The following is a 15,196-nucleotide window of genomic DNA, read 5'->3' on the forward strand; positions in this document are numbered from 1 at the left end:
GTATAAAGCCCGGCAACTTCATCAATCCAAAAAGTCCTTCAAGTGAAACGCTGGGTTTCATCAGGTTCAACTTAAGATTTAAGTATTATGAATGCAATTTAAGACCTATTTTTCCACCCATACAAGCAAAAAAATAGTACAAAGGAAAATCTGCATTGGTTTCATTTTGTAGCTATTACAGCATGATCATTAGTTTTTCCCCAACATTTAAAAGTGAGGCTGAAAAATCTGAAAAGTAACATTATCTCCATTAAGACCTATCAGAAATAATATTTAAGGCCTCTTTCAGATTTAGTTATTAGATTTAATATCCCGCAGAAAATCTGCTCATTCTTTGTTGAACTGCTCACTACTGATATCTATAAAAGGAGTTAAAAAGACTGGAGACCACTAATGCAAAGTTTCATTGAACATTTTACTTTAATGGTTAGAATGGGAAACAGATAAAAGTTCAGAGGAAACAGGACACATAAAGACGTGAACCCATTTTAAGGGCTTTTAAAAGAAAAGTAAATACTGCTGCATTACCAAAGTATGTGTAAGATATATTAGACTGGAGTACTTGAACACTAGTTAAAAATAACTAATTTCAATTTCCACCTTTGCATTAACTGTTTGTAATCTGGATTCTACGACACATTGGCCTCCTGGTTGATGAGGGTGTTGAGGTCCAGCTTGGTCTTCTCTAAAGCTGCAGTCTTGGCCCTCCGTGAGGGACGCACCACAGGAACTGACTCTGGAACATTTTCTCCATCGCTGTAGCCAAAACAAAAATGAGCAGAACATGATGAATAGGTGAATGTGACAATATAGTGACGGTATCAAAGAATTCTACATAGGTATATATTAACAGAAACCCTCACCTCTCCTCCGATGACTCTGCCCTCCTGCTCGGCTTTCTGCCCCCTTTTGCTGTGCAGACTTTCCTCTGGCCTGAACACACACACACACACACACACACACAGACACTCAGGTTACCTCACAATGCTGAGTCAACTCCTTGACTCCGGTAGACGAGAAGAGCTCTAAAAATACAGTGGCACTATGAACAATGGAGTTTTAGATGAGTACACAGAACCTGCATTACCTCTTTTGGCTCTCTTGGCAGATTTAGATGGATCGTCTGTTGCAGCCTCTGTGGGAACACGACAGACAGAAAATTCATATTTTTGCAGTTCCTTTCTCTGCTAGCTGTGTTCTTGTCTTGATGTACGCTGAGTAGGGTGGAGGAAGGCATTGTTAATCCACTTAGCAATGTTCTGGTAATAAGACATAATCCTTTTTACGGGAAGAGTTGCCACAAACGTGTAAGGTATATCTAGTTAGACACAGGCACTGAGAAGGTGATATCTGTTACGGATGCTCAGCCACATGTTGGGTGGCCTTTTATACAGACTGTGTTTGCATTTGTACCATCTGCATTGACATCCAGTGGTTGTAGTGCACTGGCGCTGAGCAGCTCGGCCTGTTCTTTTGAGTCCACGAGCTGGTAAATCATCTTCTCCAGAGCACGGAGACAGACACGATCCTTCACCACCTGAAGAAGAGGAGGATGGAAAGAGGAGAAATCAAACATTAGGCCTTTTTCGAGAGGAAAATACAGAGACATGAAAAAGTATTGAGAGTGGCTGGGTATTCTTAGCCACACTTGGTTTGTCCACCACTTGGTGCAGACTAAAAATATTTCAACAATAGTTTAATGGATTGCCATGACATTTTGTACAAACACTCATTAATCCTACTGAGTTTGGTGACTTTTCCTCTAGTGTCACTACAAGGTCCGCAAGTCTCGCTGTGTCTGTATGTACCTGTACAAGCTGTTGCAGCAGCGTCAGCAGGTCTTTCCTGACAGTCTCATCTCTGCTGAGCTCCAGGTTGCTGAGAGTCTTGGCATAGAGACGCACCTCAGGGGCTGTGGGGTCCTTCAGCATCTCCCCACACATACGCACCGCCAAGTAGTCATGGACACACAACTAAAGACATGCATTCAGTAAAGTCAGTTTTTTTTTTTTTCCTCATTGAGCTGTTATCAAATTAAGCCTTTTGGGAGTAGTTTATTCTAATAATTGTAAATTAAAAAAAGGTCAAGTGTGTGACATTTAGGATCTATAGGGAGAAATGAAATATAATATTCAGATATATTTTTATTAGTGTATAATCACCTGAAAATAAGAATCAGTCTTTGTTACCTAAGAATGAGCCATTTATAGCTAGATGCTGCAGGTCATCTTCCATGGAGTCCGCTATGTTTCTACAGTAGCCCAGAAGAGACAAACCAGACACTGACTCTAGACAGATAGATTTTTTTGCGTGTTTCACATCCACCGTAGTCACTCCTTCGTGTTTGGAATGGTGCCACCTACACACTGGACCTTTAAAGAATCAGCGTGTAGGATTTAGTGGCATCTGGTAACCAGCTGAATTCAGCTGAGCTTACCAAACGCTTTGGAGAAACTACAGTGCCTATGTAGAGCCAGTGTTTTTGTTTGTCCCTTCTGGTTTACTGTAGAACGTGGCGGTTCAACATTAGGGCTGTGTATTGAGAAGAATCTGGCAAATATGCACCACAATACAGGGGTTACGATTCAATATATTATGATATAAGTTTAAACACAAAAAGCGATAGCACTTTTGAGAATCAATGCTGTCACAAAACAAAACAAAAATATATATTTGATCATTTTATCATTTTTTCTCAATATTTTCTTACACCCCTATCCAACATGGAGGACACTGTAGAAAAAAAACGTGCTCCCTCTGTGGATAAAAACAGCTCATTCTAAGGTAACGGAAACAACAATTCTTAATTTAATTTGATTATATACTAATGAAAACATACCTATGAATATTCGATTGGATTTCTGCCAATAGGTCCTCCTAAATGTTACACACTGGACCTTTAAAATGTGGACTGAAGCATTCAAGACCATTTGCAGACTTGAAGGAAGGAATGAATACATATTTGTGGGAAGAAAGCAATATGATAAAAAGCTCAGAGCACCAATAAAAACACAAACACTAATGAGGAATTTCTCAATGGAGACAACCCAGATTGATCCTTGAGGGTTTTGTGAGTTCACAGTAGCCTCAGCGATGTTTCTTACCTCTGTGTTAGTTGAGGGCTTAATAAGTGCACTTGGACGAGTCAGCTCCACAAGTAACTCAACCACATTGTTAATATCCACCTCAGCTAGTGGAGAGGTGGCTGGGGCATTCATCAGAGTCCGAACAGTGGGCAGGAAACTCTCCTCCACAACCTCCTGATGGGCCCTAATACACACAAAGATACGCTCCATATTAGTTTGTATTGCATGACTAATAACTTCACCCAGGCAAGTAATCATACCAATAATAGGGCGACAGGAAAAACACAGTTGTAATGAATTAAATTAACCACAGTTGGTTGCTTGCGTATGGGTGCATGTGTGACCTGCTTTCGCGGGCGTAGAGCTGGAAGAAGACACCAAGGCAATGCCGTAGTCGGGTGTCGTCCTCGGTAACAGGGTTGTACCACAGCAACACCAAGCGGGAGAGCATCTTGGCACTGGAGATGCGGCCAGTGTACATTAGTTTGGCCAGGCCCTCTGCTGTCTCTGTACGTAGGTCAGAAACCTGAAAACATTTAACACACACACACACACACAGACACACACACAGACACACACAGACACACACACACACACTTCAATTAAACGGTCTTCTGTTGTTTTACATCCAAGGAAACTAGATACATATGCTAATGCTTCATGCTTATGAACCCTCAAACCTCACCTCACTGTCCAGGAACTCGGAGAGCATCACAAGTATACTCTGAGCGGTGTCCTCTGGTGCGTCCCCCTTCTCCTCAGTCCCTGCTGCGTCCTCCTCCAGTCTGTCTGGTGACTGGGAGGGCTGGGCTGTCTGAGTGGCAGCTGCTTCCGAGAGCAGCTGGAAGCTGAAAAGCAGCAGCAGGTCGATGATGGCCCGCAGAGCACTGATACGGATCTTTACCTCATCCAGCTGGGCAATCTGAAAACACACACATGCACCAATTTTAGTACTGATAGTATGTGACTCCTGTCTGTGTCTTTGGGTCAGTGAAACTTACCTGGGTGCCATTTCTAGAGAGACCTGTTGCTGTTACGTTTATTAAAAGTACCACAAATTCAATTAAATGTATCTATATTGTATTGGAGCAGCACAAGTCTCAGCAACAGAACTGTATTTGAATTGTAGGTTGATAAAAACACAAGTGTATGACATTACCTGTAGCAGTAAAACCATGTGGGCTTTGGCCAGTTCCTTGCTGTGCAGAGTGCAAGTTCCCAGACACACCACGGCCATGTTACGGACCGCAGGGTGAGCATTTGCAATACAGGGCAGGACCTGACGGAGATGGAGAAAAATTGTGAAAAAAAACAAAAACAATAAGCAATGATCAAAGATAACTCAAAGGTTTCTATAGTTGTATAAAAAGTGTCAGCCAGAGAGACAAGGAAGTAGTGAAAGAACGTTTGTTTGGATAATTTTACACATATATGAGAAAACGTATGCACCTGATTTTGTCATAATTGGCATCAATTAATTAAGATTAATTATGTATATGGTTTGGTATATTAAGAACCTTTATCTCCATCTGATCCTTGTTTTGTCTTTCCACCTGCCATAAGACTGCTGAACACTATATAACCATTCCCCCTTCTCAGGACTTAGCCATCTTATATTTATCATTGTTAGTATCTTTATATTGTGTTATTTTTATCTGTCTTTTATACAAAAGATATATTTATCGCATTTTTCTTATTTGTATTATATACAAAAGTTTTTTTACATAGGCAACTAAAATTGTGCAATATATATTATCTACAGGTTTTTTTTTATATAAAAGTTTTATATCTGCATATCTATTTTAAGGCTGTACATACTGCCTCTTCTCTATTTCCTGTTGTGCTATGTGCCATTACAACGTAATTTAATTTTGATGCAAATCCAAATGACAAATAAAGTCTGTCTAAGTCTAAGTCTAAGTTTTAGTGAACTTTAAAAAGACGAACTCCCGAGTTACTCTAAAGTTTAATGATTTAAGACATATCAACCACTCAGGTTGTGTGGTAGTGAAAATGTATGTAGACCAATCAGAGGGGGGAACATAGACATTTAAATAAAAGAGATGTGCAACAGATACATAAAAAAAGCCCTTGGTAGGCCATGTATATTAATCTGTCATCAATCTGTACATCTAGAGTAAACTTAGTGAAATATATGATGATATGTGCAGTGTGGCTTTATACCAGTGAGGACATTAAGGCACTTATTGTTGGACCAATCCGGGTCTTGATGCTCATCTGCTTCAGCAATTCTGCACACATTGTTAGACATCTCAGGAGAGTCTCTGGGTCATTCTGGAAAAAAAAACAAACATGTTTAGACCTTTGTTTTTCCAGGAGGAAGGTTTCTAACATGGAGCTGCTTCCTGTGTGGTTGTGTACCTTCTCAGAGCGGGGCTCTTTGTCGGCTGGCTGGCTGCTCTCCGCAATTTCCTGGATGATCTGGTTCCTGTTGTTCTCAAGCTCTGTGATGGAGTCCTTTAGCTCTGCAGCACGGTTGAACTGCTGGGCGGTGATACATTCCTCCAGGGTTTGTTTGGCTTCCAAGATACGCACCTTCACCTCCGCTAGCTGGAGGGGAGGAAGGAAGAAAAGGGAGGTTGGGACATAAACAGAAGAGGGAACAGTCATTCCTTAGGTGGAAGGCACTCTGGAGGATTCCTGTTGAGATGGGCAACTGCACCTCCAATAACAACAACAACAACAGCTGAGGCTCTGGGACAGGTTACACCCCTCTAGAGGTTATTTTACTCACTAAAAGAGGGAGAGATGGGGAAAGAGAGCAGGTGCACAGAGCGAATGGAAGCTAAACACCTGGGCTAGGGTCGACTACCTCTGCAGCTGTTTGGCTTCAAAGATATTGCATACTTTCAGTTGAAAGCTGGAGAGACGAGATGGACAATAATGTGTGAAGCATGTATGTGTGTATATATACACACATATATGTATATATTGAAAATATTTTTTATTTTTGTGACTTATTAATAAATATTACTGTATAACATTTTTGTATTTTTCTGTTTTGTTTTTACAATTAGCATAAATGACACTACAACCTGAATTTCATTATACAACCTTGAATTTTAAAATGCTACTAAAATACTACTTGACCTGAATACACCAGGCAAAGACCAGATTGGCATACATGATATGCACTTTCCACCTCACTAGGTACACATGTTTTGCCTCCAAACTAAAAACTGTGCCAGCTGGAGGTACAGAGAGATGGAGGTTGTTAGTTATCTCAATTTTAAAATACATAAACCTTCTTTCGGTAGCCTTGTATTAACTTTAACATTTCTACCAAATAAAAAACTAGTAATAGTATGTGGTGTTTTCCTCCATCCAAAAAGCAGTAGACGACTGGAAAGGATTACTGGATCTAATTGCTTGTGGCTGTTTTCAGTTGGCAGAGTGTTGCCCACCTGGACCTGCTGCCGACGGCTCTCGTTCTCATCCACTGGCTGACTGGCTTCCATGATGGGCTCCCTCACATCCGAGATGATTTCTGCCACCTGCGTAAAACAAAGCCAGCTCATTTAGACATCAATCTCAGTGGTAATGATACAAGCGCCGAATGGAAAATCGGTTTCATTTCGTGACATCTCAAACAAAAGGCCTTTAGTAGCATAGGACAGTTTAATTCATGCTTCCATCAGCACAATCAACCCCAGCACCACCCCTCCCCGAAGTGTGTCCATCTGGAAACGGTGATTAATAATTTCAGCTATTATATTCTCATTTCTGCCTAATTGGTTTATCAACTGAGCTTATGAAGGGCACCAATATGTGCATTTCCCTCTGGTGTGTGTGTGTGTGTGTGTGTGTGTGTGTGGAAAAGAAGCACAGCCTGAATTAAATGAACTGAATGAACAGCAGTGGAAATGTTCAGAAACTTACAGTCTGTATGCGTCTGTGGTCATCAAGAATGAGGGTGAGGAGTTTCTCAGTGAGAAGGGAGACCAGGGAGGAAGGAGTCTGGGGAAGAGCCAACATCTCCTGCAGGACGGCCAACACACGCTTCCTACAAAAACACACAACACATATTAAGTGTGAATAAAAACACCTCAACAAGCTGACAATATTTGGCAAATTGGAGAAAATTAAGGAGTTTGTCAAGCAAAACAAAACAGCGTTGGACAAATGAAATGAACACATACTGCAGATTTAACTACATTTTCTGAATGTCATATATTCAAACAGACAATAGCTGCAGGAAACCAAGCTTAAAGCCTGAGAAGTCCTTTACTTTAGCCTGAATTGTTATGTCAAAAAAATTTATCAGCAACTATTTTGATGAATTAACATTTTTTCACAAGTATTCACTAACTCCAGTTTCTCCTATATAAACATTTGCAGCTTTTCTTTGTCATGTATGATAATAAATTGAATATCTTTGGGTTTTGGGACAAAACAACACCTGAAGCCATCACATTGGGCTGTAGGAAATTATATTTCACACTATTTAGACATTTTACCTACAAAAATAATATATATAATATATAAATAATTGACAGACTGATAAAAAAACCAAAAAAACATTGCAGGCCTACGCTGATCATACTGTAACTAATCAGGACAGAAGACAATTAAGGAAACAAATTGGACTGACATATTTAAAAACAATGTAGCATTATCATTATCAAGGTAAATTTATCTTGTACAGCCCTAAAACAGAACGACTAAATCATCTTTTCCAGTAGTTTCTAGTCTTTCCTTCTAAGACTCTTCTTTTTGCTCAGCTCCCATCCTCCCAAATGGTGACCAAAAAAAGAAGGACTTGTCTTCTTCCTGTTAACCTTCTACCTACAAGTCCTTTCCTTAAAGCATCTTACTACCCCAACCATTTTCTCATTTAATGCTGTCGTTGATATCCACATGTTTGTTATGGTGAATTTGTTACTGCATCTTTCCCTCCCACTCGTCTAACCTGCCGCCCTCCTCATTCGTGTCCAGACATCCGATGAGATGGATGAGCTGTTGGGAGATGAACTCCTTGGTCATCACCAGCTCCAGCTTGTTGAAGTCAGCCCTCTGTTCCTCTGACAGCACAGGCACTGCCTTCAGATATCTACAAGAGCCAAGAGTCAGATTAGATAATGCAGCTACACACTCAGAGAGCGCTAGGACTAAATTTAGGCTGTCCTCAGGTACCAGGATCAAAGTAGTACAACTCAGAATATATAACACAATCATATTGAAAGCAACACTGCAGGTAGCTAAACACGGCACCAGCATTTCCTATAAGCCACAGCTACACACAGCCATATCAGCTAGCCACTGAGGGATTTATACAAACCTGCAACACTTTTAAAACAAATTACTAAATGCATCTTATGAGCAGATAAATGTTTAGCATGCCACTCACTCTAATTAAGAAGCATTTCAGACTACAGCCTCATATACATTAGGCAGGTGGTGAAACAGCACAATGGTTGAACACTGATGTATAGAAAGGATGATATTTGAGTCCTGAGGTTTCAACGTATGAAAGAGTGTGGATTTATGTTATATGAGTGATATTTTGAAGTCAATATAAGATTATAAGACAACAAATTAAGAATATATTCAGCATGTAGAATGTGGTTAAGTGGATTTGTAGAATTTCTTTAATCTGAATAACAATGACAAGTTCTCCAGATTAATATTATAGTCCGGGCATCATGTTATTGATTGCGTAATAACAGCAGTTAAATATTTTGAGTGTCAAGGTCTGCAGCTAAATTTCCAAGTAGTCACAGTACATCATAGTACAGTGATCTGTTGGGTCCCTGAGGCATGTTAACTTGATAACAGCTGTTGTTGAAGTATCTGGCTTTGATCATGTAAATAAAAAGAAAATAGACTTCCAAGAGCACTGAGCATCAACAGAAATGGTTTTACTTGTTTTGCTTTTTCTATATAAATGCCTTACTTCTATATAAGTAGCCAGGTTAGGGTGGATATAAGCAATGAGTTAGCCACACAGTTACATACAGAAAGAGCTCCTCTGAGAACACCGGATCTGCCTTCAGATACCTGAGTAACAACATGGTCATTATGGCGACTGCATTAAGTGTTAAAATATTCTGAGCAACACAAAGTAACTATACTACTAAATACTATATTAAAGGATAGGTTAGGTTCACAGTTCTTCAAGTCTGTCTTAAAACAATAGTCAGGTGCCCATGATCAATGAAACTGCTTGCTGTAATCTTCCCTCCTGTTTATTCTATTCTATTCGACTTTGAATTTCCCCAGACAGTGTTTCCATTCTGAGCTGCAGTGAAGGAACTGTAACAAAAAAAGAGGGAATCTGGTACTAAAAAGACAATAACGTGGAAGAGCATTAGGAAAGAATCTCTTAATATCCAGCATGAACAAGAGGAACAGTTATAGCGAGCAAAACCTGCTTCAGTGTTCATATGGACACTATTGAGATATTGTGAACCCATCCTTTAACTATTAAGTATTCTATACAACTGTCTGGTCCAGAATTTGCTCTAAAATAAAGGCAAGTATACAGCTGACAGCAAGAAAACAATAAATGTAATCCAGTGAACTCTGCTGCTTCATATCTCACCCGTAAAGGTAGTCGGCATAAGTGGCAGCATCCGGTAACACTTGCTCCAAAATTTCATCACCATCATCTCCTTTAGCCTTGATGAACTCACACAGAGCTCTCCAGTAAAGCACATTCTCACAGGACAGAGAGTCCACTGGGATCAGCTTCCTGTTGAAAAACACACATTATCTCTAACCTCAAGGCATTTTATTAATAACGGTAGGTCACATGTGAGAGTCAGAGTTTTGAGCTGTACCTGTTGTCGAGCTGCACTCTGTTTTGCAGCAGTTCTTCGGTAGGCGTGCCTTTAAAGATTGCTTTCAGTGTGTCCAGAGCTGTTTGTGCACAGTTCTCTACGTCCAGCCTGTGGAGCATCTCTATGACGTTACCGTCGAGACGAAGCAGCCAGCCCGGCAGTAAACGAGAACAAACCACCTCCCTCACCGCTTCTACAACACACACAGCCAGTCAGACATATTAATTGGGCACATTTGAGCTGAAGCAATCAGTTGATTGACAGATTAATCTGAAACTATTTTTATAATTGATTAATTGTTCCATCCTTTTTCAGGCAAATTGCCAAAAACAATCACTGGTTCAAACTACTCTAATGTGAGAATTCTCCGTTTTATAACATCTTACAAACAAAACACGACATTTAGAGATTAATTGATTGTTAATTAACAATAAGTGTTGCAGTTTTAACTAATTGTTTGCTTGCTGCAAGCACAAGTACTTGATGGAAAGATGTGGCAGTGTAAATGTAATGTCACACACACACACGCAGGCACAGAAATCACCATTACCTGAGGAGTCGTGGAGACCCTGCTGCAGTAGACTGACTCTCTGTGCGATGGTCAAAGCTTTAATGTGAACCTTTTCAGCCAGAACCTTAAACACACAAATAGATAGAAAGTTATTTTGGAGTCGGGGGAAAGCTCAAATCACAATGTTAATAACAATGTAACAAATTAAAACATCAACTTTATTGTGTATTTGTGGCTACCTGGTAGGCTAGCTTGCGGACATTCTCTTTAATGTCCCTGGTGCGTTTGAGTACTTTTGGGAGGGTGCGAGGGGACATCGCAATGCAGGACAGAACGGCACGTCGCACCTCGGCATTAGTATCATTTTCCAGAATCAACATGTACGCTGAACAGTGGAAAGAAACAGAAAATTAGACAGTTAGAGGCCCAATGACAAAAACATGCATAGCAAAACAAAAACTAACTTCAGAGAGTGGCAGTTAAAGACTATACTAATAAAGTGAGCTAGAAGTCTATGTTTCTGCACAGGGACAGGCAAATGTTTGAACAATGAGGTCTTAAATTTGGTTATAAAAGATGTTTTAAAGAAATGTATTGGAAGCAGCATATTTTACAGATGAACAAGGATATTATTCTAAACATACGAAAGTATTGTTAGAAAATGTTACTGACAACTTAATTAACTCAAATAATTGATCGTGTTCTGTCAAATAAAAGACAACAAACAAACCATTGATAGTTGGACAGTCAGGATCCTTTGGCTGTTGTAGGCGTGTCATGGCCAGAGCAGCTTGAATCCTCACATTGGGGAACTTGTCAGTGACACGGACCAGCATTGCTTGGTGGATGCGATCAAAGAGGTCATCGTCTATCTGGGCATTCTCTGCCATACTGCCCAGCAACTTGTTGATCAGCTGGCACACACGAAAACGCACTGCATGGCTACTGGCTTTATGAGACTGAGAGGAAAGGAGAGCAGAATAGGCAACAGTTTAGGAGAAGAAGTGGGGGGAGGAGAGATTGGAGAGAAACAGGCACACGATCCAAGCAGAACAGTGAATGAATCAAAGAAAGAGGATGAGAGAGAGAGAGAGAGAGAGAGAGAGAGAGAGAGAGAGGTTTTATATATCACAGGAAAAAGTAAGAGCGAGACACAGATGGAGTTCAACAGAAAAAGAGAGGAGACAGATGGGACAAAATCAGATTAAGAGGCAACAGAGACATCAATCAAATCAGAGATTCTCTGTATAGCAAATGTTCAGAAGAAAATCAAGAAGCTTTTATCATGAATGAAAGAGATGTATTGAGGTTAACAGATTTCTTTTTAAAAATGTCTGCTGCAAATGAATGAATGAACATTTATTTGTCACAAAGTTGACCTCTTGTAAGCATTTAGCATAGAACAAACACTGAAAATGTCACACTAATAGTGTTTATACCTCCAACAGGAAGTTGAAGATGAAACTCAGAAAAGGATGATCATCCTCAGCATCATCTTCTTCCTCATCCTCCTCTTCATCATCTTCCTCCTGCTGCTCCTCCTCCTCTGTTTTAGGTGGAGACTGGAAACTTGCGGCAAACCTCGCCACAAACTCGATGACATTTTCAACTGTAGTCTCCCGCTTGTACACAATCATGGCATACTTCAGATAGTGGACGAACTCTTCATGGAACAGCGTCTTGTCCTCAAGCTGAGTGGAAAAACAAGAGAAAGGTTTTAGGTTTACAATAAGAGAGTGGAAATGGGCAGTATGAGAAACCAAGTAATCTGTTTCATCAATACTCTTTCACAAAGGAAGAGATATCTATCCAGACCTCTCAGGTTGTATGGAAGAGGTTATCTTTCTGTCCCCAGGGTCAGAACAAAACACAGAGAAGCAGCATTCAGTTTCTATTGACCACATTTTTAAAGAAACCTCCAAATAACTTACGGTTTGCTTTTTATTTTATTTTTATTGAGTTTTTTTTTCTAAAATCCTATTTGTGTCTTTTTCATATTGCGCTGCATTTCTTTTATACATCTAGTTAAGCACTTTAAATTCCCCCTGTTGTTGAAAGATGCTCCACAAATAAACTTGCATTTCCTTTTATTAAAACTGCTTACAGGAAATGATTTTATCATATTAAACTGTTTATTGTTAGCCACTTAAAGACATGGATTTAAACTGTATGTTAGAGTGAGTGTGCCATTTCTAATGTGGACATAAACACTGCAGAGAGAGAGAGAGAGAGAGAGCACACACACGCGCGCGCGCACACACACACACACACACACACACACACACACACACACACACACACACACACACACACACACACACACACACACACACACTTACCTTGCTGTAACGGCTCTTAAGGCTTGCAACAAGCTTTGCCTTGTTATTGTGGCCCTTCTGAGCGCGCTGAAACGCCTCTTTAATGTCCATTTCATTGTCGGCAGTCATCTTTCCTTCACAGAAAAAACTAAACGCAACAAAACAAGACAAGATCACTCAAACATCCGTACAAGCTGTCCTCGCAGTAACTTTCAGCAACGTAAGTTAAGTGAACGGCAGCAGCCTGTTGGTCTCTGGAGCCTCGTTATGAGCTAAAGCCCCACCTCGGTCCAACGCTACAGCAGAGCAGGAAAACAATGTAACCAAGCGAGGTCGTGTGGGATTTAAGCTCCCCCGAGACACTTTACATGAGCCTTTATCAGAATATCAACGCAGACACTGTATTATACAGAAGAATTACACTTAAAGTGAGCTTTAGAAATGTACCTTTTCCCTCTGTTTTCTTCTCGCAGCACTGCCGCCTGTTTTCAAATTCAACTGTCGCGTGTTCTCGCGAGAACTGAGCTGAGACTATACGTTATGACGTAGTTGTAGTTTGTTATGTTTGCCCTGAGTTCGGTCTGACAGGCGCCTCTATTGGTCAGGCTCAAAACTGTGTGACACAAGTAGGCCAGCTGGACCATAAAAATGTATTGATTAATCAATTAGTCGGTCAACAGAAAATTAACAAAATTATTATTTTTTTAAATTTACCACTATTTTGGTAATTGATAAATGGTCAACAAACTGGACTTTAGTTTCAAACTGGACTTTAGTTTCAGGCCAAAAAATATAATCCTTTTTTTTTTAGGTTTTTGTTTCTGGTGTTTATTAATGGTACAAAAAAATATTGACATTTTTAATTTGTGGACATAAATGACAATTTGGCGGTACACAGCAGGTGTTCGGTTGCCTATATGGATTAATTCAGGGGTAAAAGTTCTCAGTTATCTATAGGCACTCAAACAGCAGAGACTGATTAACATTTAGTTTACAACACTCACATTAGGTATAGCCTGCTGAGTTTGGTCGCATTTTTGTTACTTTCCATTTAAAAACATAGAAAGAATCAGGTAATTGTGTGGCTTAATTTTGGTTGGATTAATTCAATCATCAATCCCCCGATCTGCTAATATTTCATATCCCACATTTGAGCCATAGTGGGCAACCCCTCTGTTGGCGTTGTGATGTCCAATTGGGTCACAGCAGACAGCTCATCCTTGGGAAGAGCAAGAGCAACCGTCTCCACGGGCAGATAGGGCACGTTGTTTTACGGCAAGAACAGCCATCTATCTCAGGAAATCAATTTTATATAGAGGGTGCTCTGTCAGGTTCTGCTGTAGACTTGCGTGCATGTGGGCGTGGGATTATCTGAGGGGTGTATTATCATATTAAATATTTATCTATCTAGTGGATACAGGGGCTAAAAGTCTCTCCATTAGTCCGTACACCTACTATGTCAGGAGCCAAAAAGATGTGAAAAAATGTAGACTTGTGTAAATCCATGTGCACATACAGTGGGTGATCAGTCTGTGTAAAACTGCTTAAATATTCAGTCATCAAACTATCCCATTAACTCACTCTTATCAGCATTTACAAAGCACATATTATACTGTACTGTAAATCACAATGAATCACCATTAAACACACACACCTACTGTATGTAACTACATAACTATACATGAATAACTATCCATAACTATTACAATCATATATGTGACAATATATACCTTGACCAAGGCTGGGTTACAAACTGGACAAAGCAGACAAATGCCCATGGGCCCCAGACCCCACAGGGTCCCCTGAAGCCCCAGGTTCACTATCTCCTAATTTACTTGTGATTATTTGATTAATTGCAAATGTTTTTTGGCCACATATTGCATTGTGTGTGCCATTAGACCACATCTAAAGATAAAAATATATAAAACTGTTCATAGCTGTTCCAAATGACCGCACTCAAAGGTGGGCTGCATTGCCATCAGCCTCCTCCTGGCTGCATACCCCTGACTCCCCAATCTCTCTCCAAGAACTCTGTGTCTTTGTTGTCTCAAATGTGATGAATTGTACAAATGGGCACCACAGCATACACTTTCGGACAGTCTCTCCTCGAAGGCATTCATGGTGTTGCGCTCAGCTGGATTTATGAAAACTGATAGAAGAATAAAAAAAGAAGAATCTGAGAGAAGTTCAGCTCCTGCCTAGTTCCTACCTCCACATAAGTGACCAATTACTGTGTGATGTCGGCATCGATTGTTGGATTCTTGGTTTTGAAGTTTAAGAAAGTGTTTGATGCACACCCCCACCACACAGTGCATAGTGCTAAATAAAGATGTGTTTGATAAAAATGACCAAGCTACAGACACAGACGGTATTATTCTCGTACAGAAGTACTGGGTCTCCATCGTCCGCTGTGTGCACACTCAATGAGAACTTGAAGGTGACACAATACAGGGGTGGTGGGTGAGGACTCAGCAGATATTG

General features: G+C 40.2%; 1 protein-coding gene across 2 annotated transcripts; it reads right to left on the reverse strand.

The window, feature by feature from the left end:
* Positions 1-401: 401 nt before the first annotated feature.
* On the reverse strand, positions 402-13,247 carry ncapg (non-SMC condensin I complex, subunit G). 2 transcript variants are annotated; one of them, XM_051386021.1, is made up of 22 exons: positions 13,163-13,247; positions 12,737-12,863; positions 11,837-12,088; positions 11,128-11,356; positions 10,637-10,782; positions 10,437-10,521; positions 9,887-10,079; positions 9,649-9,798; positions 8,017-8,157; positions 6,987-7,110; positions 6,512-6,601; positions 5,469-5,657; positions 5,271-5,381; positions 4,246-4,365; positions 3,772-4,008; positions 3,431-3,612; positions 3,105-3,270; positions 1,809-1,973; positions 1,414-1,537; positions 1,088-1,135; positions 864-933; positions 402-756 (listed from the first exon to the last, which is right to left on the reverse strand). In XM_051386021.1, exons 2-22 carry the CDS (start codon positions 12,842-12,844, stop codon positions 630-632), a joined length of 3,057 nt encoding a protein of 1,018 aa, XP_051241981.1. In that variant the 5' UTR covers positions 12,845-12,863; positions 13,163-13,247; the 3' UTR covers positions 402-629. The 2 variants fall into 2 exon arrangements, with proteins under 2 accessions (XP_051241981.1, XP_051241980.1); XM_051386020.1 differs by lacking the exon at positions 13,163-13,247 and having other exon boundaries at positions 12,737-12,966.
* Positions 13,248-15,196: the final 1,949 nt, after the last annotated feature.

The sequence above is a fragment of the Dicentrarchus labrax genome, unplaced genomic scaffold (assembly GCF_905237075.1).
Source record: "Dicentrarchus labrax unplaced genomic scaffold, dlabrax2021, whole genome shotgun sequence".
NCBI lineage: Eukaryota > Metazoa > Chordata > Actinopteri > Moronidae > Dicentrarchus > Dicentrarchus labrax.

Coding starts and splice junctions, on each gene's coding strand:
- ncapg (XM_051386021.1), bottom strand. CDS start 12,844: ATGACTGCCGACAATGAAATGGACATTAAAGAGGCGTTTCAGCGCGCT. Junction 5,658..6,511: donor GCCGTCGGCAGCAGGTCCAG/GTGGGCAACACT, acceptor CCTCCCCTCCAG/CTAGCGGAGGTGAAGGTGCG. Junction 5,382..5,468: donor AAGAGCCCCGCTCTGAGAAG/GTACACAACCAC, acceptor TTTTTTTTCCAG/AATGACCCAGAGACTCTCCT.